Source organism: Taudactylus pleione, unplaced genomic scaffold (assembly GCF_031769625.1).
Source record: "Taudactylus pleione unplaced genomic scaffold, aTauple2 ptg000274l, whole genome shotgun sequence".
NCBI lineage: Eukaryota > Metazoa > Chordata > Amphibia > Anura > Myobatrachidae > Taudactylus > Taudactylus pleione.
The window spans coordinates 680,619-706,254 of NW_028284676.1; the positions used below are offsets into that span (position 1 = coordinate 680,619).

Sequence of the window (25,636 nt, forward strand, 5' to 3'; positions counted from 1 at the left end):
CCAGTCTCCTCCTCACACACTACTACACCATGGCATCTACACACAGCACAGGTACAGTACAGACAGCAGCAGTGCCAGTCTCCTCACACACTACTACACCATGACATGTATACACAGCACAGGTACAGTACAGACAGCAGCAGTGCCAGTCTCCCCCTCACACACTACTACACCATGACATGTATACACAGCACAGGTACAGTACACACAGCAGCAGTGCCAGTCTCCTCCTCACACACTACTACACCATGTCATGTATACACAGCACAGGTACAGTACAGACAGCAGCAGTGCCAGTCTCCCCCTCACACACTACTACACCATGACATGTATACACAGCACAGGTACAGTACAGACAGCAGCAGTGCCAGTCTCCCCCTCACACACTACTACACCATGACATGTATACACAGCACAGGTACAGTACAGACAGCAGCAGTGCCAGTCTCCTCCTCACACACTACTACACCATGATATGTATACACAGCACAGGTACAGTACAGACAGCAGCAGTGCCAGTCTCCCCTCACACACTACTACACCATGACATGTATACACAGCACAGGTACAGTACATACAGCAGCAGTGCCAGTCTCCTCCTCACACACTACTACACCATGACATGTATACACAGCACAGGTACAGTACAGACAGCAGCAGTGCCAGTCTCCTCCTCACACATTACTACACCATGACATGTATACACAGCACAGGTACAGTACAGACAGCAGCAGTGCCAGTCTCCTCCTCACACACTACTACACCATGACATGTATACACAGCACAGGTACAGTACAGACAGCAGCAGTGCCAGTCTCCTCACACACTACTACACCATGACATGTATACACAGCACAGGTACAGTACAGACAGCAGCAGTGTCAGTCTCCTCCTCACACACTACTACACCATGACATGTATACACAGCACAGGTACAGTACAGACAGCAGCAGTGCCAGTCTCCTCCTCACACACTACTACACCATGACATCTACACACAGCACAGGTACAGTACAGACAGCAGCAGTGCCAGTCTCCTCACACACTACTACACCATGACATGTATACACAGCACAGGTACAGTACAGACAGCAGCAGTGCCAGTCTCCCCCTCACACACTACTACACCATGACATGTATACACAGCACAGGTACAGTACACACAGCAGCAGTGCCAGTCTCCTCCTCACACACTACTACACCATGTCATGTATACACAGCAGAGGTACAGTACAGACAGCAGCAGTGCCAGTCTCCCCCTCACACACTACTACACCATGACATGTATACACAGCACAGGTACAGTACAGACAGCAGCAGTGCCAGTCTCCCCCTCACACACTACTACACCATGACATGTATACACAGCACAGGTACAGTACAGACAGCAGCAGTGCCAGTCTCCTCCTCACACACTACTACACCATGATATGTATACACAGCACAGGTACAGTACAGACAGCAGCAGTGCCAGTCTCCCCTCACACACTACTACACCATGACATGTATACACAGCACAGGTACAGTACATACAGCAGCAGTGCCAGTCTCCTCCTCACACACTACTACACCATGACATGTATACACAGCACAGGTACAGTACAGACAGCAGTGCCAGTCTCCTACTCACACACTACTACACCATGACATGTATACACAGCACACGTACAGTACAGACAGCAGCAGTGCCAGTCTCCTCCTCACACACTACTACACCATGACATGTATACACTGCACAGGTACAATACAGACAGCAGCAGTGCCAGTCTCCTACTCACACACTACTACACCATGACATGTATACACAGCACAGGTACAGTACACACAGCAGCAGTGCCAGTCTCATCCTCACACACTACTACACCATGACATGTATACACAGCACCGGTACAGTACAGACAGCAGCAGTGCCAGTCTCCCCCTCACACACTACTACACCATGACATGTATACACAGCACCGGTACAGTACAGACAGCAGCAGTGCCAGTCTCCCCCTCACACACTACTACACCATGACATGTATACACAGCACAGGTACAGTACACACAGCAGCAGTGCCAGTCTCCTCCTCACACACTACTACACCATGACATGTATACACAGCACAGGTACAGTACACACAGCAGCAGTGCCAGTCTCCCCCTCACACACTACTACACCATGTCATGTATACACAGCACAGGTACGGTACAGACAGCAGCAGTGCCAGTCTCCTCCTCACACACTACTACACCATGACATGTATACACAGCACAGGTACGGTACAGACAGCAGCAGTGCCAGTCTCCTCCTCACACACTACTACACCATGACATGTATACACAGCACAGGTACGGTACTGACAGCAGCAGTGCCAGTCTCCCCCTCACACACTACTACACCATGATATGTATACACAGCACAGGTACGGTACACACAGCAGCAGTGCCAGTCTCCTCCTCACACACTACTACACCATGATATGTATACACAGCACAGGTACGGTACACACAGCAGCAGGGCCAGTCTCCTCCTCACACACTACTACACCATGACATGTATACACAGCACAGGTACGGTACAGACAGCAGCAGTGCCAGTCTCCTCCTCACACACTACTACACCATGACATGTATACACAGCACAGGTACAGTACAGACAGCAGCAGTGCCAGTCTCCTCACACACTACTACACCATGACATGTATACACAGCACAGGTACAGTACAGACAGCAGCAGTGTCAGTCTCCTCCTCACACACTACTACACCATGACATGTATACACAGCACAGGTACAGTACAGACAGCAGCAGTGCCAGTCTCCTCCTCACACACTACTACACCATGACATCTACACACAGCACAGGTACAGTACAGACAGCAGCAGTGCCAGTCTCCTCACACACTACTACACCATGACATGTATACACAGCACAGGTACAGTACAGACAGCAGCAGTGCCAGTCTCCCCCTCACACACTACTACACCATGACATGTATACACAGCACAGGTACAGTACACACAGCAGCAGTGCCAGTCTCCTCCTCACACACTACTACACCATGTCATGTATACACAGCACAGGTACAGTACAGACAGCAGCAGTGCCAGTCTCCCCCTCACACACTACTACACCATGACATGTATACACAGCACAGGTACAGTACAGACAGCAGCAGTGCCAGTCTCCTCCTCACACACTACTACACCATGATATGTATACACAGCACAGGTACAGTACAGACAGCAGCAGTGCCAGTCTCCCCTCACACACTACTACACCATGACATGTATACACAGCACAGGTACAGTACATACAGCAGCAGTGCCAGTCTCCTCCTCACACACTACTACACCATGACATGTATACACAGCACAGGTACAGTACAGACAGCAGTGCCAGTCTCCTACTCACACACTACTACACCATGACATGTATACAGAGCACACGTACAGTACAGACAGCAGCAGTGCCAGTCTCCTCCTCACACACTACTACACCATGACATGTATACACTGCACAGGTACAGTACAGACAGCAGCAGTGCCAGTCTCCTACTCACACACTACTACACCATGACATGTATACACAGCACAGGTACAGTACACACAGCAGCAGTGCCAGTCTCATCCTCACACACTACTACACCATGACATGTATACACAGCACCGGTACAGTACAGACAGCAGCAGTGCCAGTCTCCCCCTCACACACTACTACACCATGACATGTATACACAGCACCGGTACAGTACAGACAGCAGCAGTGCCAGTCTCCCCCTCACACACTACTACACCATGACATGTATACACAGCACAGGTACAGTACACACAGCAGCAGTGCCAGTCTCCTCCTCACACACTACTACACCATGACATGTATACACAGCACAGGTACGGTACACACAGCAGCAGTGCCAGTCTCCCCCTCACACACTACTACACCATGTCATGTATACACAGCACAGGTACGGTACAGACAGCAGCAGTGCCAGTCTCCTCCTCACACACTACTACACCATGACATGTATACACAGCACAGGTACGGTACAGACAGCAGCAGTGCCAGTCTCCTCCTCACACACTACTACACCATGACATGTATACACAGCACAGGTACGGTACTGACAGCAGCAGTGCCAGTCTCCCCCTCACACACTACTACACTATGATATGTATACACAGCACAGGTACGGTACACACAGCAGCAGTGCCAGTCTCCTCCTCACACACTACTACACCATGATATGTATACACAGCACAGGTACGGTACACACAGCAGCAGTGCCAGTCTCCTCCTCACACACTACTACACCATGACATGTATACACAGCACAGGTACGGTACAGACAGCAGCAGTGCCAGTCTCCTCCTCACACACTACTACACCATGACATGTATACACAGCACAGATACGGTACAGACAGCAGCAGTGCCAGTCTCCCCCTCACACACTACTACACCATACATGTATACACAGCACAGGTACGGTACAGACAGCAGCAGTGCCAGTCTCCCCCTCACACACTACTACACCATGATATGTATACACAGGACAGGTACGGTACAGACAGCAGCAGTGCCAGTCTCCTCCTCACACACTACTACACCATGACATGTATACACAGCACAGGTACGGTACAGACAGCAGCAGTGCCAGTCTCCTCACACACTACTACACCATGACATGTATACACAGCACAGGTACGGTACAGACAGCAGCAGTGCCAGTCTCCTCACACACTACTACACCATGACATGTATACACAGCACAGGTACAGTACAGACAGCAGCAGTGCCAGTCTCCTCCTCACACACTACTACACCATGACATGTATACACAGCACAGGTACAGTACAGACAGCAGCAGTGCCAGTCTCCTCCTCACACACTACTACACCATGACATGTATACACAGCACAGGTACAGTACAGACAGCAGCAGTGCCAGTCTCCTCCTCACACACTACTACACCATGACATGTATACACAGCACAGGTACACTACACACAGCAGCAGTGCCAGTCTCCTCCTCACACTACTACACCATGACATGTATACACAGCACAGGTACACTACACACAGCAGCAGTGCCGGTCTCCCCCTCACACACTACTACACCATGACATGTATACACAGCACAGGTACAGTACAGACAGCAGCAGTGCCAGTCTCCTCCTCACACACTACTACACCATGACATGTATACACAGCACAGGTACAGTACAGACAGCAGCAGTGCCGGTCTCCTCCTCACACACTACTACACCATGACATGTATACACAGCACAGGTACAGTACAGACAGCAGCAGTGGCGGTCTCCTCCTCACACTACTACACCATGGCATGTATACACAGCACAGGTACAGTACAGACAGCAGCAGTGCCAGTCTCCCCCTTACACACTACTACACCATGACATGTATACACAGCACTGGTACAGTACAGACAGCAGCAGTGCCAGTCTCCCCCTCACACACTACTACACCATGACATGTATACACAGCACAGGTACACTACAAACCGCAGCAGTGCCAGTCTCCTCCTCACACACTACTACACCATGACATGTATACACAGCACAGGTACAGTACAGACAGCAGCAGTGCCAGTCTCCTCCTCACACACTACTACACCATGACATGTATACACAGGTACAGTACAGACAGCAGCAGTGCCAGTCTCCTCCTCACACACTACTACACCATGACATGTATACACAGCACAGGTACAGTACAGACAGCAGCAGTGCCAGTCTCCTCCTCACACACTACTACACCATGACATGTATACACAGCACAGGTACAGTACAGACAGCAGCAGTGCCAGTCTCCTCCTCACACACTACTACACCATGACATGTATACACAGGTACAGTACAGACAGCAGCAGTGCCAGTCTCCTCCTCACACACTACTACACCATGACATGTATACACAGCACAGGTATAGTACAGACAGCAGCAGTGCAAGTCTCCTCCTCACACACTACTACACCATGACATGTATACACAGCACAGGTACACTACAAACAGCAGCAGTGCCAGTCTTCTCCTCACACACTACTACACCAGGTACAGTACAGACAGCAGCAGTACCAGTCTCCTCCTCACACACTACTACACCATGACATGTATACACAGCACAGGTACAGTACAGACAGCAGCAGTGTCAGTCTCCTCCTCACACACTACTACACCATAACATGTATACGACACAGGTACAGTACAGACAGCAGCAGTGCCAGTCTCCCCCTCACACACTACTACACCATGACATGTATACACAGCACAGGTACAGTACAGACAGCAGCAGTGTCAGTCTCCTCCTCACACACTACTACACCATAACATGTATACGACACAGGTACAGTACAGACAGCAGCAGTGCCAGTCTCCCCCTCACACACTACTACACCATGACATCTATACACAGCACAGGTACAGTACAGACAGCAGCAGTGCCAGTCTCCCCCTCACACACTACTACACCATGACATGTATACACAGCACAGGTACAGTACAGACAGCAGCAGTGTCAGTCTCCTCCTCACACACTACTACACCATAACATGTATACGACACAGGTACAGTACAGACAGCAGCAGTGCCAGTCTCCCCCTCACACACTACTACACCATGACATGTATACACAGCACTGGTACAGTACAGACAGCAGCAGTGTCAGTCTCCTCACACACTACTACACCATAACATGTATACGACACAGGTACAGTATAGACAGCAGCAGTGCCAGTCTCCCCCTTACACACTACTACACCATGACATGTATACACAGCACAGGTACAGTACAGACAGCAGCAGTGCCAGTCTCCCCCTCACACACTACTACACCATGACATGTATACACAGCACAGGTACAGTACAGACAGCAGCAGTGCCAGTCTCCTCCTCACACACTACTGCACCATGACATATATACACAGCACAGGTACATTACAGACAGCAGCAGTGTCAGTCTCCTCCTCACACACTACTACACCATAACATGTATACGACACAGGTACAGTACAGACAGCAGCAATGCCAGTCTCCTCCTCACACACTACTACACCATGACATGTATACACAGCACAGGTACAGTACAGACAGCAGCAGTGCCAGTCTCCTCCTCACACACTACTGCACCATGACATGTATACAAAGCACAGGTACAGTACAGAGAGCAGCAATGCCAGTCTCCTCCTCACACACTACTACACCATGACATGTATACACAGCACAGGTACAGTACAGACAGCAGCAGTGCCAGTCTCATCCTCACACACTACTACACCATGACATGTATACACAGCACAGGTACAGTACAGACAGCAGCAGTGCCAGTCTCCTCCTCACACTACTACACCATGACATGTATACACAGCACAGGTACACTACAAACAGCAGCAGTGCCAGTCTCCCCCTCACACACTACTACACCATGACATGTATACACAGCACAGGTACACTACAAACAGCAGCAGTGCCAGTCTCCCCCTCACACACTACTACACCATGACATGTATACACAGCACAGGTACAGTACAGACAGCAGCAGTGCCAGTCTCCTCCTCACACACTACTACACCATGACATGTATACACAGCACAGGTACAGTACAGACAGCAGCAGTGGCGGTCTCCTCCTCACACTACTACACCATGGCATGTATACACAGCACAGGTACAGTACAGACAGCAGCAGTGTCAGTCTCCTCACACACTACTACACCATGACATGTATACACAGCACAGGTACAGTACAGACAGCAGCAGTGCCAGTCTCCCCCTTACACACTACTACACCATTACATGTATACACAGCACAGGTATAGTACAGACAGCAGCAGTGCCAGTCTCCCCCTCACACACTACTACACCATGACATGTATACACAGCACAGGTACACTACAAACCGCAGCAGTGCCAGTCTTCTCCTCACACACTACTACACCATGACATGTATACACAGCACAGGTACAGTACAGACAGCAGCAGTGCCAGTCTCCTCCTCACACACTACTACACCATGACATGTATACACAGCACAGGTACAGTACAGACAGCAGCAGTGCCAGTCTCCTCCTCACACACTACTACACCATGACATGTATACACAGGTACAGTACAGACAGCAGCAGTGCCAGTCTCCTCCTCACACACTACTACACCATGACATGTATACACAGCACAGGTACAGTACAGACAGCAGCAGTGCCAGTCTCCTCCTCACACACTACTACACCATGACATGTATACACAGGTACAGTACAGACAGCAGCAGTGCCAGTCTCCTCCTCACACACTACTACACCATGACATGTATACACAGCACAGGCATAGTACAGACAGCAGCAGTGCAAGTCTCCTCCTCACACACTACTACTCCATGACATGTATACATAGCACAGGTACACTACAAACAGCAGCAGTGCCAGTCTTCTCCTCACACACTACTACACCATGACATGTATACACAGCACAGGTACATTACAGACAGCAGCAGTGTCAGTCTCCTCCTCACACACTACTACACCATAACATGTATACGACACAGGTACAGTACAGACAGCAGCAGTGCCAGTCTCCCCCTCACACACTACTACACCATGACATGTATACACAGCACAGGTACAGTACAGACAGCAGCAGTGTCAGTCTCCTCCTCACACACTACTACACCATAACATGTATACGACACAGGTACAGTACAGACAGCAGCAGTGCCAGTCTCCCCCTCACACACTACTACACCATGACATGTATACACAGCACAGGTACAGTACAGACAGCAGCAGTGCCAGTCTCCCCCTCACACACTACTACACCATGACATGTATACACAGCACAGGTACAGTACAGACAGCAGCAGTGTCAGTCTCCTCCTCACACACTACTACACCATAACATGTATACGACACAGGTACAGTACAGACAGCAGCAGTGCCAGTCTCCCCCTCACACACTACTACACCATGACATGTATACACAGCACAGGTACAGTACAGACAGCAGCAGTGTCAGTCTCCTCCTCACACACTACTACACGATAACATGTATACGACACAGGTACAGTACAGACAGCAGCAGTGCCAGTCTCCCCCTCACACACTACTACACCATGACATGTATACACAGCACAGGTACAGTACAGACAGCAGCAGTGCCTTTCTCCCCCTCACACACTACTACACCATGACATGTATACACAGCACAGGTACAGTACAGACAGCAGCAGTGTCAGTCTCCTCCTCACACACTACTACACCATAACATGTATACGACACAGGTACAGTACAGACAGCAGCAGTGCCAGTCTCCCCCTCACACACTACTACACCATTACATGTATACACAGCTCAGGTTCAGTACACACAGCAGCAGTGCCAGTCTCCTCACACACTACTACACCATGACATGTATACACAGCTCAGGTTCAGTACACACAGCAGCAGTGCCAGTCTCCTCACACACTACTACACCATGACATGTATACACAGCTCAGGTTCAGTACACACAGCAGCAGTGCCAGTCTCCTCTCACACACTACTACACCATGACATGTATACACAGCACAGGTACAGTACAGACAGCAGCAGTGCCAGTCTCCCCCTCACACACTACTACACCATGACATGTAGTCAGCTCAGGTTCAGTACACACAGCAGAAGTGGCGGTCTCCTCGCATACTACAACACTATGACATGTATACACCAAAAAAAAGTTCTTGGATATAAGGGATGCGATGTTGCATGAAGTCAGGCCAGGATTGGGTAAAGTAGCAAGACACCCTTGTACTCTTTCAGAAATCTGTTGCTGGCATCTTGGTAGATGTAGTTTAGCGGCAACTGGATCGCTAAGTGTGGAACATTACTGGTTTCCATGGTGCTAGCCCACCACTATACATCCCATGTTAATGTACAACATAATATAGGAAAGTAATATAATAATACATGTGCAAGAGAGACATGGACTGGAAATTAGATCTGTGTGTCTCTATGGCAACAGCATCGAAGTCTGCATACAGGAAATTGAGAGTGAGGTCAGAGGATTGGGAAGGGGGGTTGGATGTTGTGAAAAGAGACAGCAAACAGGTACTGCAAATATCCCCACCCAACACAAGAGAAAGCACAGCCTTACCTGCTGGGGCCACAAGAAGGAGAATTATGTGAAGTCCGGGGACCATCATTCTGGCACATTAAGATGACCACTCGGTTGTAACACTAATTTGGTGCAGCAATGAGATCAATACACAGTACTTTATTGTACTGGTCCAGTGCTATCCACAGTCACCGATACAGCTCTCAGTAACACAACAAGATACTCACATTGACACTAATATATCACAGCTACCGTAGGCAACAATACTACTTATTTTTCTGTTTGAAACCTTCATCCATAAAACAAATGGCACAATTATAGGATCTATTCAGGAACATGCAACAGTAATCTAGTTCATCCACAAGCCAATGACAAATGACTAGACTTCAATACGATTTGCATATGATGCAGCTGCACTAGATGTATATATATATATATATATATATTTATGTATTTGCATGCACTATAACTGCAACTCTGTAAAGTTCATTGTATAAACTCAGGTAACTAATTGTTGGCTGTAATACTACAGATGTTCGCACAGTAAATATACAGGCTGATGTACTGTGTGCAGAGATCATGTACACTGCAGCTCACTAGTAAGAACAAAAACAACTGAGCACAAACAACCGTTACACAAAAATGACACTTTTTCTATGTGACTATTGTCTCTTTTCCCTAATCTGTTGTCATTGTATCACTGGCCCATTATTGTTTACTGCCCTCAACACATCATACACTCATCCTCCTAATCCTATTGACCTCCTTCTGTGCCAGCCTAGGTCTCCCCTCTCTCTGTGTGTTGCTGTTGGTCTCTCTGTGGAGTCCTGTTGAGATGTGTGTGTATCACAGACTCTGCGCACTGATATTTCTTTATGAATGGAGAAAGTGCGTGGGAGGGGGCTGTGTGTCTGTGTGCAGAGACTTCAGGCTATGGGCTGTGACTACCAGAAAACAGGGCAGTAAGGCGGTGATGTCAGTGAGCGTACACAGACCTCTGCCTAGATACACTTCAGTTGATGGTATATATATATATATATATATATATAAATATTATTAGCTGTAGTCAGATGTTTATCCTGTTCTTAGATATCAGTGATTAGAAGAGTTTCCTGGAGGTTTAAGTAATAAGGTTATTTGTGGCATTGATGGGCAGGGCCTGATGATGTGAATGGCATTATCGAAGCCCTGCCCCATGTGGCAAATAGTGCGATTGGTAAGATTGCACGTTGGTGGCGGGTCTGTAATGATGAGAATTACATCACCATAACCGGTACAGTACATAGGAGTGAATAGTGTGGCACAACATATAAGGATTGAGCCAGGCTGGTCAGTAGAGGTTAGCAGGAGTTAGTAGGTGCAATACAGCAGACAGTGGCTTGAGCAGAATACATGGGCACTGGAGGTTATCACAGTTCAGTACACGGGAGTCAGTTTGGCAGCACGTAGACAAGGACCTAAGGAGCACACACACTAGACGATATGTTCCCTGAGCGATATCATCTAGTGTGTCCCCGGCAGGGTGTGCTCAGTGTCGTTCATGACATTGAGCACAGCCGCTGAACGATATCATTAACAATATCGTTCAGTGCCGGGCTCTCTCCCCCCATTCCCCAACATGCAGCAACCTGACAATATCGTCAGGTTGGCCTGCATGTTTGCCAGATGAACGATAAAGACGAACGAACTGTGGGAATGCGCATTTGGCTGCTCGTTGTTATCGTTCATCGTTTATGTGAAAAAATGGACGACAAAGTGAACAACTTAACGATAACGATATCGTTATCATTCAGTCGCCCACTTTAATCACCCAGTGTGTACGCACCTTATAGTGTGACTCGGAGGCATGCGCAGTGTGACTCAGATAATGCGCAGTGTGACTCAGACCCATGCGCAGTGTGACTCAGAGGCATGCGCAGTGTGACTCAGAGGCATGCGCAGTGTGACTCATAGGCATGCTCAGTGTGACTCATAGGCATGCTCAGTGTGACTCGGAGTTATGCGCAGTATGACTCAGATAATGCGCAGTGTGACTCAGGCCCGTGCGCAGTGTGACTCATAGGCATGCGCAGTGTGACTCAGACGAATGCGCAGTGTAACTCATAGGCATGCGCAATGTGACTCAGAGGCATGCGCAGTGTGACTCATAGGCATGCTCAGTGTGACTCATAGGCATGCTCAGTGTGACTCGGAGGCATGCGCAGTGTGACTCAGATAATGCGCAGTGTGACTCAGGCCCGTGCGCAGTGTGACTCATAGGCATGCGCAGTGTGACTCAGAGGCATGCGCAGTGTGACTCATAGGCATGCGCAGTGTGACTCATAGGCATGCTCAGTGTGACTCATAGGCATGCTCAGTGTGACTCGGAGGCATGCGCAGTGTGACTCAGATAATGCGCAGTGTGACTCAGGCCCGTGCGCAGTGTGACTCATAGGCATACGCAGTGTCACTCATAGGCATGCGCAGTGTGACTCAGACGAATGCGCAGTGTGACTCATAGGCATGCGCAATGTGACTCAGAGGCATGCGCAGTGTGACTCAGAGGCATGCGCAGTGTGACTCATAGGCATGCTCAGTGTGACTCATAGGCATGCTCAGTGTGACTCGGAGGCATGCGCAGTGTGACTCAGATAATGCGCAGTGTGACTCAGGCCCGTGCGCAGTGTGACTCAGACGAATGCGCAGTGTGACTCATAGGCATACGCAGTGTCACTCATAGGCATGCGCAGTGTGACTCATAGGCATGCGCAGTGTGACTCATAGGCATGCGCAGTGTGACTCAGACGAATGCGCAGTGTGACTCATAGGAATGCGCAGTGTGACTCAGAGGCATGCGCAGTGTGACTCAGACGAATGCGGAGTGTGACTCAGACGCATGCGCAGTGTGACTCAGGCCCATGCGTAGTGTGACAGGCCCATGCGTAATGTGACTCAGACGCATGCGCAGTGTGACTCAGGCCCATGCGCAGTGTGACTCAGATAATGCGCAGTGTGACTCAGATGCATGCGCAGTGGCAAAAAAATTGCTCCAGTTGCAAAAACATCGGCATATAGAGTACAACTCTGAATTAGGCCCATGGTATGGGTCATACATACCGACTTTCTGGCAGCCCCTTCCGGGAGGGGGCTGCCAGGTCGGTCCAATAGGGAGGGTGCAGGCGGCTGTAATGGGCGGAGCGGGGGCGTGTCCGTGCATTTACATCATCGCGGCCCCGCCCCGTGCTTTATAATGCCGATATTACCGGCATTACAAAACAGGGGGCGGGGTTACGATGACGCGATTAGCGTGAATCGCGTCATCATCACCCGAACCACCCACTTTTACATGCAGTATCGGGGGGTCACGGGGGGCGGCAGACGATGCGGGAAACTTGCCTCTTGCGGGGTGTCGGAGCAGCAACCGATTTTCAGGAGAATAGGCAAGTATGGGTAAGGGTGCGCTATTCTGCTGGAAGTGGCCATTTCAAGATGGATAGACTGTGGCCAAATAATAATAGTTTTATTTAGGCTATATAGCTCTTTTCTTCCAATAGGACTCATAATGCTTTTATAGTTGCAGATGAAAAAAATCACAATACAAAATAAATGTAAGTATTAACAGACTGCAAAAAAGAATTAGTTGTTTTTGTTGTTTTTGTTGTTTAAGAAAATAAAGAGAGCATTCATGAAATGCCTGAGTAACAGGTAAGTCTTCCGTCTGTTTTTGAATGTTTCTAGAGTGGAAGCCTCTAACTGTGAGGCATTGAAGGCCTGATTCAGACCCGCTCGCAAGCGCTTGAGCCCTCGCGAGCGGGTCGATGGTGTTCTCTGCGCACGCGCAGCGGCCGCACTGTGCGTTCGCAAGCCCCGAAGCGAGAGAGAAATTCTCTTGCTCTGTGGCTCACTACAAAAGGGGCGGCTGTTGATGTTGATCGACAGCTCGCCCCGTTTTGTAGGCGTGGCGGGGGGGGTGGCTTCACAAATGGAGGCGTTCCCATGCGAACGCCTGCCGTTTGTGGGCGGCCCCACTGACATCACCAGTGATGTCAGTGGGAGAGCTTCCGGCTCTATTAGGCTTGCGACGAGACACTACCACAAGCCCTGATGGTCGCAATGGTCTTTACCATCGCGACCATTATCCTGGCCGCTCGCAATAGCTGTGGGTGGTCACCCACAGCTATACGAGCGGCCAGGAGGCCGCACAAAAAGAAACGCCCTGATTCAGAGTGACCGCTCTTTCAGAGCGTCCGTCTCTGAATCAGGCCCTGAGTTCCAGGTAGTTAATGCTAAAAGATCGAGCCCCAAATGAAGTATGGGAGAGTCTGGGTACTAATAGTCCTTCACCTTACATGTAGGCAGGGAAGGGAAAAGAAAATGGTCTTTATGTGGCAAGAATGGGACTGGTTAACAGATTGGCTGTTGCATTTTGTGCATTATGCTGGGAGACCAAGCTTGATAATACAGAAGCGTGTACTGTTTTAGGAAGATCTTCTAAGGCAATCAAGTGCTTGATTCTTACTACTTTCTTCAGATGAATGAGTGAAGGTTTGATCATGGCTGACACCTGGGGACAAAATTAGTAGGGATCCCCCGTATTCTCTGTAACCAGCACTCGACTCTTTCTAGTGGGGGTGTAATGCCACAGCCGGGGAACCCTTTCACCAGGTCCCCCAGCCAAACAATTGACACCTGACCTCTAGTCAGCCCAGGCCAGGGATCCCTAGGGAGTTGGGGACCCTCCTAATAAAGGGGCTCCCCCTCTCTAGAGCACCCCAGGCCTGGGCTGATAGCCCGGGGCTATCCACGGCACCCCTGGCCGGTGGGTGCTGGGTTGATTGTGTAAAAATTAGATGAATAATAATGTATTTTACAGGAGAACTAGAGGTCCCAGTAAGCCTCCCCCATGCTGGTACTTTGAGAACCACAAGTACCAGCATGTGGGGCATTAAGGTCCCGCTGATACCTCTAGTTCACCGGCAAAAGAAAATATTAAAATAACCACAAGACACACATACTGTGACAGTAACATTTTATTTAAACATACATGCACACTCACATTCATGCATACTCACCTATAATCCCTGTAACCATTCACGTCCACTTGCATCAACCTGTAAAATAACATTCAATACTCTCCTATTACATAGGGTGAGTTCTGAAAATGTGCGGATATAGCTCTATACTCACATATTTATTAAACTCGGACCCTATTACATCTCACCCCTGACATTTAAGTTTCAAGTCACAATCCAGGACAACACCAAGACTCCAGCCCTTGATCAATTTTGCAATTCCGAACCCCTAAGTGTCAGCCATACTTGCCTACCCTCCCGATTCATCTGGGAGCTTCCCAAAAATTGGGTGTCGCTCCCGGCCCCCCGGGAAGGCAGGCAAGCCTCCAGGCGGCCGCCGAACCCCCCTCCCTCAATCACCTGAGAAGCCCCCGCAGCAGCGAGGGGGGTTCATGTGACACGATTCCCGCTGAATTGCGTCATTTCGGGCCCGCCACCTGCTTAACAAAGTCTGTAATACCGGCATTGTGTAGTGGGGGCGGGGCCAAATAATGCGATTGCGTGGCTCCACCCATGCCCACAAATGACAGTCATCTGTCCGGCCTGCCCCCTTTTGCCGGCAACGCCCCCTGTCATGCCGATCTGGCTGCTCCCTCCCAGAAGGGGCAACCAGAAAGTCGGCAACCATGGTGTAAGCCCACTTGGATGTCTCAGCTGCAGCTTGTTCTTTGACTGTGAGCTCGTATCACTAGAACTTCTGTTTTATCAGGATTCAGTCTCAGCCAAATGGCACTCATCCACTCCTGGAGCTCAGCTAGACAGACATTTAAGATTGGAACTGTACATAGAGCATATGACATGTACAATTGTCATCTATATAGCAATGGTAGACCAGGCTGTGGCATCTGATTATTTCACCCAGTAACAGCATATATACTGCTAATTACATGGGAGATGGGATAGAAGCCTGTGGAACTCCACATGTCAGTGACGCCGGATAGGGTGAGTATACTCCTGAAGACACTCAGTGTGACCTGCTGGTGAGAAACAATTTGAAGCAGCTAAGGACCGTGCCATGCATTCTACAGAAAGCTTTGAGGCGCTCTATTAGAATCCCATAGCACAGGGTATGAAATGCTGCAGGGAGACCAGGAGGATTAAAATGTGCATCAACAAAGAGGTGCACAGTTGTACCTGTTAAAGTGGCCACAGAGTGTTAGTGTGTACGTGGGTGTATATACAGTATTTATAATAACTGTGAGTAAATGAATGGGCATGTGTTGACCTAATAACAATCAGATTATTGAGATCGATTCCTGTATGCTACCAAGAAAAGCTTCTTACTATGGTAGTGAATGGCAAAAACAGAAGCAACTGGGTGATGAACAGTGGGAAATCCACGAGCCATGAAGTGCTAACAACAAAAACACAATGCAATCAGGCTGCAAATTCCACAATATGATTGACATGTAACAATAGTAACATAATACAGTACATTAGGTAGTCATAAAGCTGGCGCAGGGTATGTAGAGATCTGATTGCGGACGTGTGACAAGTGGCTCTCTTACAGGTGAAGCAGCGATGCTGTCCACAATGTTTGGACTCCAGATGGTCATCTTTTGTGGTTCTCTTCTCCCAGTCTATCCACCACACTGCAGTTCCTATCCAATACGAGTTTCTGGGTTTTGGTGGCTTGCCCACTGCTATTGATATGGGCAGTCTGCTGCCAATGCCTGCCAATATGCCTGGAGGTTTATGGCGTACTGCAGACTGTCAAAAGTCTGTGAAGCATGTTAACCCAACCGCTAAATTTGATTGGCAGGAGGGCAGATCTTGGTGTAGTTTCTAGGGAAACAAACCAAGCACCCATGTTCATCCATGTTTTTGCTCTACCAGGTAACTGACTCTCTAATAGAGTAGCAATGTATAATACGTATGAGTGCAAGGTCTAGAACCTGACATTGGAGAAGGGATTGGGGCCCAGAGGCAGTGGGGCCCACCGGGGATTTCCCCTGTACCCCTGTGGGCTAGTCCGACCATGACTGTAAGGTAGGGATGGACATGGAATGATAACACATCTCTGATATACACAGTCACACAAATATCGCATCCCTGATATACAGTCACACAAATTAGACGTTCCTGATATATACAGTCACACAAATAAGCCGTTCCTGATATACACAGTCACACATATAACACATCCCTGATATACACAGTCACACAAATAAGACATTCCTGATATACACAGTCACACAAATATCACATCCCGGATATACACAGTCACACAAATATCACATCCCTGATATACACAGTCACACAAATATCACATCCCTGATATACACAGTCACACAAATATCACATCCCTGATATACACAGTCACACAAATTAGATGTTCCTGATATATACAGTCACACAAATAACACATCTCTGATATACACAGTCACACAGATAACACATCTCTGATATACACAGTCACACAACTAACACATCCCTAACATACACAGTCACACAAATATCACACAACTAACTACCTAAACTATAGAGTGTTACTATGTAATTGTCACCAACTCTAGGGTACATTTGAAACATAAATGTAATCTATACATTTTTGTCATTAGCTGATATAAGTAGGTATTTGAATCTTACATATTAGGGTTCCCATTTTCTAATGAGTTTTATCACCAAAACGAGTGATACATTTCACTGTGTATGATAAATGGTGCTCCAGCCAATCAGCTCCCAACTGTCAACTGTTAGAAAAATGACAGTTGGGAGCTCATTGGCTGGAGCACCATTTATCATACACAGTGAAATGTATCACTCGTTTTGGTGATAAAACTCGTTAGCAAATGGGGGCCCTAAATATTAAACATGATGTAGTAACAGGCAGATCTCTCTCTTGCCTGCAGTGTTTGGGCTGCTCTGGGCTTAACCAGATGCCAATTGCACAATGCCCGCTTAGTGTACTGTGGGTCTGATACTGAGACTGACACTAATGTTACTGCTGCTGCGTCTGTGTGAGTAATGTTACTGTTGCTGCGTCTGTGTGAGTACTGTTACTGCTGCTGCGTCTGTGTGAGCAATGGATGTGCAAAAATGTGCAAATATTGCAAACGCCTAAATTTGTACTTAGACGCCCATTGGCAGCTTCGCAAATCCAAGCGTCTGCTTACAAAGGACTTGAGTCAGATGTTGCCGCTAATGCAAACACAGCTGCGATCCTGTCCGCAGCTGCTGTGCAAATATATGCTAATGCTGTAGATGCCTGGAAATCGCCCACTGGCAGCTTCTCAGATCCAAGCAACTGCTTACAAATACGCAGTGATGACGGTCGCAGTTCCTTCGAAAATCAACCGAGTAACCCTATGGTCGCACAGGATGGCCGAGGGAACTGAGCGCCATATTTTCTGCGACCAGGATCGCAGATGTAGACAGACACACGACCCGAAAATGCTCACGACATGCCCGCCTTTTTGCCGCCACTCTCTGTAATCGCCCCCCCAAAACAGTCCCTGTATGTGAGTAAAACTCCCCCCCGAGCAGCATCACAAGGTACCTTGGCGTGTGCACACTGTGACCGCGACGCATGTGTAGCCGACCGTTAATCGCTCACCTCGTAAATATTAGCATTGCGTTCACAGCTGTATCAGGCCCAAAGACAGCATCGGTGGTATATCCTACAATAATCGGGCTTCTCAGTAACACTATGGTCACGCAACATGGCTGCAGGAACCGAGACGCCGAAGCCATGATTTCTGTGTACGGGATCGCAGTCACAGTCTTTCACAGTCTGTGACATGCCCCGACAATGGTCGTGATACGCCTGCGGTTTGCTGCCACTCCCTCGTTACCTCCTTCAAATGCTCCCAGACAATCACACTGCAGGAAAGTAGTCGCTGCGACCGCCGTTGGTAATGTACCTTGACGCATGAGCAGTGCGTCCTAGACACACACATACGCATTTTACTGATAATGGCTCAACTGCGTAATTATCAGCACTGCGTCCATCTGTGAATCAGGCCCTGTCACCGCTACTCACAGAAATCGCTGCCTAATCTTCAGTGGTTTATAAAACGCTCAACAAACCTCCCAAACCGTAAATCAATACCCATAAGTTGGACAACAACCCCATACAGATCTGGCTTCTGTCACAACAACACAATGAACACCTGCATTCCTTACTTATAACATGGTAAAGCATAGAACAGTTGTCACACTAACTTCTCCCAGGTCCAGCTACTTGCAAACACCTCCTGGGATGTTAAAGTGCAAAAGGAACAAATCTACAGCAACCGCAGAGGCAGGACGAGTATTTTTTTTTCTGCAATTTGTCTCATGCATAAGAAATATTAATGAGACCTTTTTAAAAGAGCTAATGGTATTTGCATAGGCGTCTGTGACTGTTATATAGGCATTGATGCAATGCTTTACCCCAATGGTATAGCATGGAAAACATTTACAAAGCACTTTATTGCACTCCTATGATGTCAGCTACAATGACATTAAATAAGAGCCACCTATATTGCTAAATGCAACATGAAACAACAAAAGTGTAAAGACCAATGTTATAAAGTGCTAACATAAAGATGCTCACAGCAATGGTGTTAGCACAGTGGGTACACACTAGACAGTACGCACTATTGTGCTCTCCCATGCATCATATCTTCAGATCGGCCCGCAGTGCAAACCAATCTAAAGATCCTGGCGGACGACACCATGATTCTGGATGCAGCGGGCGGCGATATATCGGTTATACACCAGATCGTGCAGTGTGTACGGACAGCCTGATATATATTACATTTGCCGCCGCTGGGTACACACATCGGGATACGGTCAATATCACGGCACATGGAATGCCAGAGTTTAGAATCTCGACACTTGTGCACTGGGGAGGGAGGGTTAGGAGTATGGAGAGGGGGGGGGGGGTCTGTGTGTGTTAGGATGCCTACTAACAGGTGTCGGTATCCTAGCCCTGTCGGGATGCCGAGGTCGAGATTTTGACGGCCGGGATCCCATACCCAACCCCACACATCGTCTAGTACAGTGTTTCTCAAACTCGCTCCTCAGGACCCCACACAGTTCACGTTTTCCAGGTCACCCAGCAGGTGCACAGGTGTATTCATTACTCACTGACACATTTTAAAAGATCCAAAAATGGAGATAATTATTTCACTTGTGATTTTGTGAGACCTGGAAAACATGCACTGTTTGGGGTCCAGAGGACCAAGTTTGAGAACCTGTGGTCTATTGTGTACCCAGCTTAACATATATGAAGTCCTGCAAATATGAATGTACCAAAAGATTATTTAGGTTCTGCTCTAGATCTTGTTTAGTTTTTCTTTGCAGAGTATAGGTTAGTACCATCCTCATATAGATAGATAAAAGAAAATAATCTAGTTTATTATTTCTGTTCAGATAATAATATACTGTTTCGTACAACAGACACCAAAAGGGTGAATCCACATGTTCCATACTACAGTATATAGTCTGACAATTTTCTGTAATCAAAATAAGAGATCTGTCTTTAAGAACACTAATACACAATCAGTGCAAGTCATGTTTAAGTTATGTTAGCTTAGAAATGATTTCGGTCTAGGATAGAGTCGACCATGGACTGGAACAGTCTAACATAGGGTTAGTCATTGTCTGGAACAGTCTGGAGGAGTCACGATAGTGCAGAAGGAAAGCACAGCCGCTTCCAAAGGTGACATACGCCACGCCCCCTCTCGCGCTGATTGGCTGACTGATTCTGACTGACAGATATGTCTTTGGAGAAACATCGGGAAACTTCTCTCTGAGCTCTGACATCACTGACAGCGGCCGCCGCTGATTGGATGTTTTTAGAACGCTGGAAACCTCGCGAATGTTCTGTCCTAAAGCTGCTCGGTGATTGGCTGGTCAGCGGAGAAAACTCGGGAAAGTTCGGGACAGTTGCTAAGCGACGCAGGGAGCATAGTGAGGACCGCGCTCTGATTGGCTGTGAGGGATGTGACGTGCCAGCGCCTGTCATGTATATATATGTGGCTGTGTGCCCCGGTAAGGCAGTTACTGCTATTACCAGCTGCTGGAGAGCAGGGATCTCACAGTACTGAGCAGCGCAGCAGAGCGGCCACAGACCAGGCATCCAGCAACTGTCTGACATACAGCTACTACAGCACAGCTCCCTACCACTGAGCAGCTCACCGGCTACAGGACCTGCCTGACATACAGCTACTACAGCACAGCTCCCTACCACTGAGCAGCTCACCGGCTACAGGACCTGCCTGACATACAGCTACTACAGCACAGCTCCCTACCACTGAGCAGCTCACCGGCTACAGGACCTGCCTGACATACAGCTACTACAGCACAGCTCCCTACCACTGAGCAGCTCTCCGGCTACTGCAACTGTCTCAGCCAGCAGAGGAACCATCAAGCCCGGCTACTGCACCACAAGACTCCCCTGACACTGTCCGGCACACGCTTCCTGGGCGCTTCTTATAATGGCACCTACAGGGGCAGCTATTGGCATTGACCTGGGCACCACCTACTCCTGTGTAGGCATTTTCCAGCATGGCAAGGTGGAGATCATTGCTAATGACCAAGGAAATCGTACCACCCCCAGCTACGTGGCCTTCACTGACACCGAGAGACTGATCGGAGATGCTGCCAAGAACCAGGTGGCTCTCAACCCCCAGAACACAGTGTTTGATGCCAAGCGGCTGATTGGAAGGAAGTTCAGTGATCCTGTAGTGCAGTCTGACATGAAGCACTGGCCCTTCCAAGTGGTGAGTGATGGGGGAAAGCCCAAGATGAAAGTGGAATATAAAGGAGAGGAGAAGACTTTCTTTCCTGAGGAGATCTCCTCTATGGTGCTGCTGAAGATGAAGGAGACCGCTGAGGCTTACCTGGGCCATCCAGTTACCAATGCCGTCATCACTGTGCCAGCCTACTTCAATGACTCTCAGCGACAGGCCACCAAGGATGCTGGTATAATTGCTGGACTCAATGTACTGAGAATCATCAATGAGCCAACAGCAGCAGCCATTGCATATGGCCTGGACAAGGGATCTCGCGGGGAGCGTAACATCCTCATCTTTGACCTGGGAGGGGGCACCTTCGATGTCTCCATCCTCACCATTGATGATGGGATCTTTGAAGTAAAAGCTACTGCGGGTGACACTCATCTGGGTGGTGAAGACTTTGATAATCGTATGGTTAATCATTTTGTGGAGGAATTCAAACGGAAGCATAAGAAGGACATCAGTCAAAATAAAAGAGCCCTGCGAAGGTTGAGGACAGCCTGTGAGAGAGCTAAACGTACTCTGTCCTCTAGCACCCAGGCAAGCATTGAAATTGACTCCCTATATGAGGGCATTGATTTCTACACCTCCATCACAAGAGCCCGCTTTGAGGAACTGTGCTCTGACCTCTTCCGTGGTACACTGGAGCCTGTTGAGAAGGCTCTGAGGGACTCCAAGCTAGACAAATCACAAATACATGAGATTGTCCTAGTGGGTGGTTCCACACGTATCCCCAAGGTGCAAAAGCTGCTGCAGGACTTCTTTAATGGGCGAGAGCTGAACAAGAGCATCAATCCAGATGAAGCTGTGGCCTATGGTGCTGCTGTCCAGGCTGCTATCCTAATGGGAGACAAGTCTGAGAATGTGCAGGACCTTCTCCTATTAGATGTGGCTCCTCTCTCCTTGGGCTTGGAGACAGCTGGAGGGGTCATGACTGTCCTCATCAAACGTAACACAACCATCCCTACCAAGCAGACTCAGATTTTCACCACCTACTCTGACAACCAGCCTGGTGTCCTCATTCAGGTGTATGAGGGTGAGAGAGCCATGACCAAAGACAACAACTTACTGGGTAAATTTGACCTGAGTGGAATCCCTCCTGCTCCCAGAGGTGTGCCCCAGGTTGAGGTGACCTTTGACATAGATGCTAATGGAATACTCAATGTGTTAGCTGTGGACAAGAGCTCTGGTAAACAGAATAAGATTACAATTACAAATGACAAAGGTCGGCTGAGCAAAGAGGACATTGAGAAGATGTTGCAGGAGGCAGAGAGGTACAAAGCTGACGATGATGCACAGAGAGAAAAAGTTGCTGCCAAAAACTCACTGGAGTCTTATACCTTCAACATAAAGAGCATGGTGGAAGATGAAGCTATAAAAGGAAAGATCAGTGAGGAGGATAAGAGGACCATATCCGAGAAGTGTAAGGAGACAATTTCCTGGCTGGAAAACAATCAACTTGCTGAGAAAGATGAGTATGCCCATCAGCAGAAGGAGCTGGAGAAGGTGTGTCAGCCCATTATAACCAAGCTGTACCAGGGAGGTATGCCAGAGGGTGGTATGCCCGGCTCCAGCTGTGGTGCACAGGCCAGACATGGTAACAGTTCAGGGCCCACCATTGAGGAGGTAGATTAATATCTCTGATTTACAGTGACGGTACAGCTGTGATGGACACAGACTTGCTGCAAAGCTGTTTACCTGTATTGCGTATTTACTGACTGATGCATCACCAATGGACTGCAAAGCTACATACTTGATAATTAGATTTATCGCTAGAAGTGTTTGCAAGGACACATTAGAAATGTTAGTTAATCTGTACAGTTTCCTGTTTCATTGTGATTCTTGATAAAACTATTACATTCTAAAAATGTTACAAACTGTATTTGTCATTTTTTTCTACTGTAATAAAATTATCTTTTTAGAAAACTGGTCTTTTATAGGGTATTAGAAATTAGTATAAATATTCTCTAAGTGCTTTACAGTAGTTTAATAAATTGAATGTGATGTAATTGGAAATGTGGTAATCATGAAGTATAGAGTCCGAAATGATTCAAATACTATTAACAGTGTGGAAACTGAGAATAGTAAAAACTAGGCATCTACGCCATTCATGGTAAATATTATTAATATTCTATGAGATTGTTCTTGGCTCTCTAGTTAACCCAGGACTTCCCCAGTAGTAGAATGTGCACTAACCACACTTTTATCAAACAGCCACTAGATGGAGTAGATGTTGCAGATATTTCATACAATAATGTGTACTGTGCTATACATACAAGCTTAGGCTCACAGACTACTGCACACAGGCTCTAGTTTAAAAGTGTGAAATAACTGTCAGTGCTGTGTTCATGCTGTGCACCAGGGGCAGTATTTGACACATGCAGTCGCACTATTACATGGGATTAGGAATGTCTGGCTATCCGTGTTACAGTCAGGGGTGATGAGAAAGGGGGAGAGGGGCAGGTAAAAATTATCTGCATTCAGGTTGTTGGAGGGTCTGGGTAGGGGGCACAGGTTAGTTGCTGAGGGATACAGATCTCCTAGGGTTGATGACCATCATTGGTTTTTCAACTATCAATTATGAGTGTTTTCACCATCAATGGCCAGCCACCGATAGTATAATATAAATGTTTGAGGCCAATGGTGAAACAAAATTGCGTTTTGCTCATCTGCAGGTGCAAACTGTACCTTATAGAACATAAGTCATCGATGGCTCACCATTAATGGTTTCAGTCTGATGGTATAAAACCATTGCCCATCGATGGCAAACCTGTCGATGGTCACCATTAAGATGTCCTTCTTTGTGGTTCTGCTTCCCGACACTGTGCATAATAGTTTCCTTTGTTTGTTTCTGGAGAGGGCATAGGCACCCCCCTAGATCTGGCTATGGCCCCTTCAGTACTTGCTCCCTGATGCTATATCAATGACCCTGGTTATAGTGCTAGAGAGTTTGCCCTTCTGCTCCATGGGAGGCTTCTGTCCTCCCTGAGCTCGCCTTAGGACACCTGCGTTACGGTTTGACAGGTGTACCGCCACCATGCCACTCAGAATGGGCCTCATTTACTAACAGTGCATTTTGGTAGAATTTCCACTGAAAATCATAGAACACAATCAGATATCTGCTGTCATGGTCACACTTACAGTATACAGTCGGTTGGTTGAGTCCTATAGTGTCCACTGTAATCCACAAAACAATCAGGTCTGAGAGTGAAGTGGTGGGAAGGCCTCAAAGGAAGAAGAAACAGAGTTTGCATGTGACTACAATTAGCCCCTGCTCCAGTCACTACCCATCACCAGGGGCCCCACACCAGGGATGTGCAGTCGGGGGAGGCAGAGCCTCCCCTTTCATACTCCTGAGATTTGATATCAAAATGATTAAAATAGTACAAAGAAGATATTTATAACTTGTAAACATCTTCTTTGTTTATTGTAATAATTTCTATAGTTAACACTTACCAGCTTTGTGGAGCTCCCGGGATTGCAGGGAGACGAGTGATGGGGCAGGAACAGCTCAGCATCTCTTCTGTATACTCAGACACTGCTTGATGCGGGGCCACACTATGGGCAGTAAGCTGCACAGAAAGATAGCTAATAGAGGCATGCCTCTGAGTATGGGGGGGGGGCATGCCTTGAGCACTGATGGACACCTTGGATGTGTCATGAGACCAGTAAGTGCACTGCAATGTTTAGAGATTGGAGCTAGGAGAGTGTCATGTGACCAGGAAGTGCCCTGCAGTGTTTCGAGGTTGGTAGTAGCAGCAGCAAGAGAAGACACGGT

At 48.0% G+C, this 25,636-nt stretch overlaps 2 protein-coding genes across 3 annotated transcripts in view; one reads left to right on the top strand and one right to left on the bottom strand.

The window, feature by feature from the left end:
- LOC148513657 (neural proliferation differentiation and control protein 1-like) overlaps positions 1-10,920 on the bottom strand; it is a 32,562-nt gene extending 21,642 nt beyond the window's left edge. For both annotated transcript variants that reach the window (XM_088481490.1, XM_088481489.1), the window contains exon 1: positions 10,122-10,920. In XM_088481490.1, the coding sequence (XP_088337616.1) occupies positions 10,122-10,170 (49 nt within the window). In that variant the 5' untranslated portion in view covers positions 10,171-10,920. The remainder of the gene's footprint in view (positions 1-10,121) is intronic.
- Positions 10,921-21,113: 10,193 nt separating this feature from the next.
- Positions 21,114-23,784, top strand: LOC148513658 (heat shock 70 kDa protein). Its single transcript, XM_088481544.1, has one exon. The coding sequence runs from the start codon at positions 21,559-21,561 to the stop codon at positions 23,491-23,493; it is 1,935 nt and encodes a 644-aa protein (XP_088337670.1). The 5' UTR covers positions 21,114-21,558; the 3' UTR covers positions 23,494-23,784.
- The last annotated feature ends 1,852 nt before the right edge of the window (positions 23,785-25,636 follow it).

What these genes read in the sequence shown, in the direction of transcription:
- LOC148513658 (XM_088481544.1), top strand. Translation starts at nt 21,559, where the DNA reads ATGGCACCTACAGGGGCAGCTATTGGCATTGACCTGGGCACCACCTAC.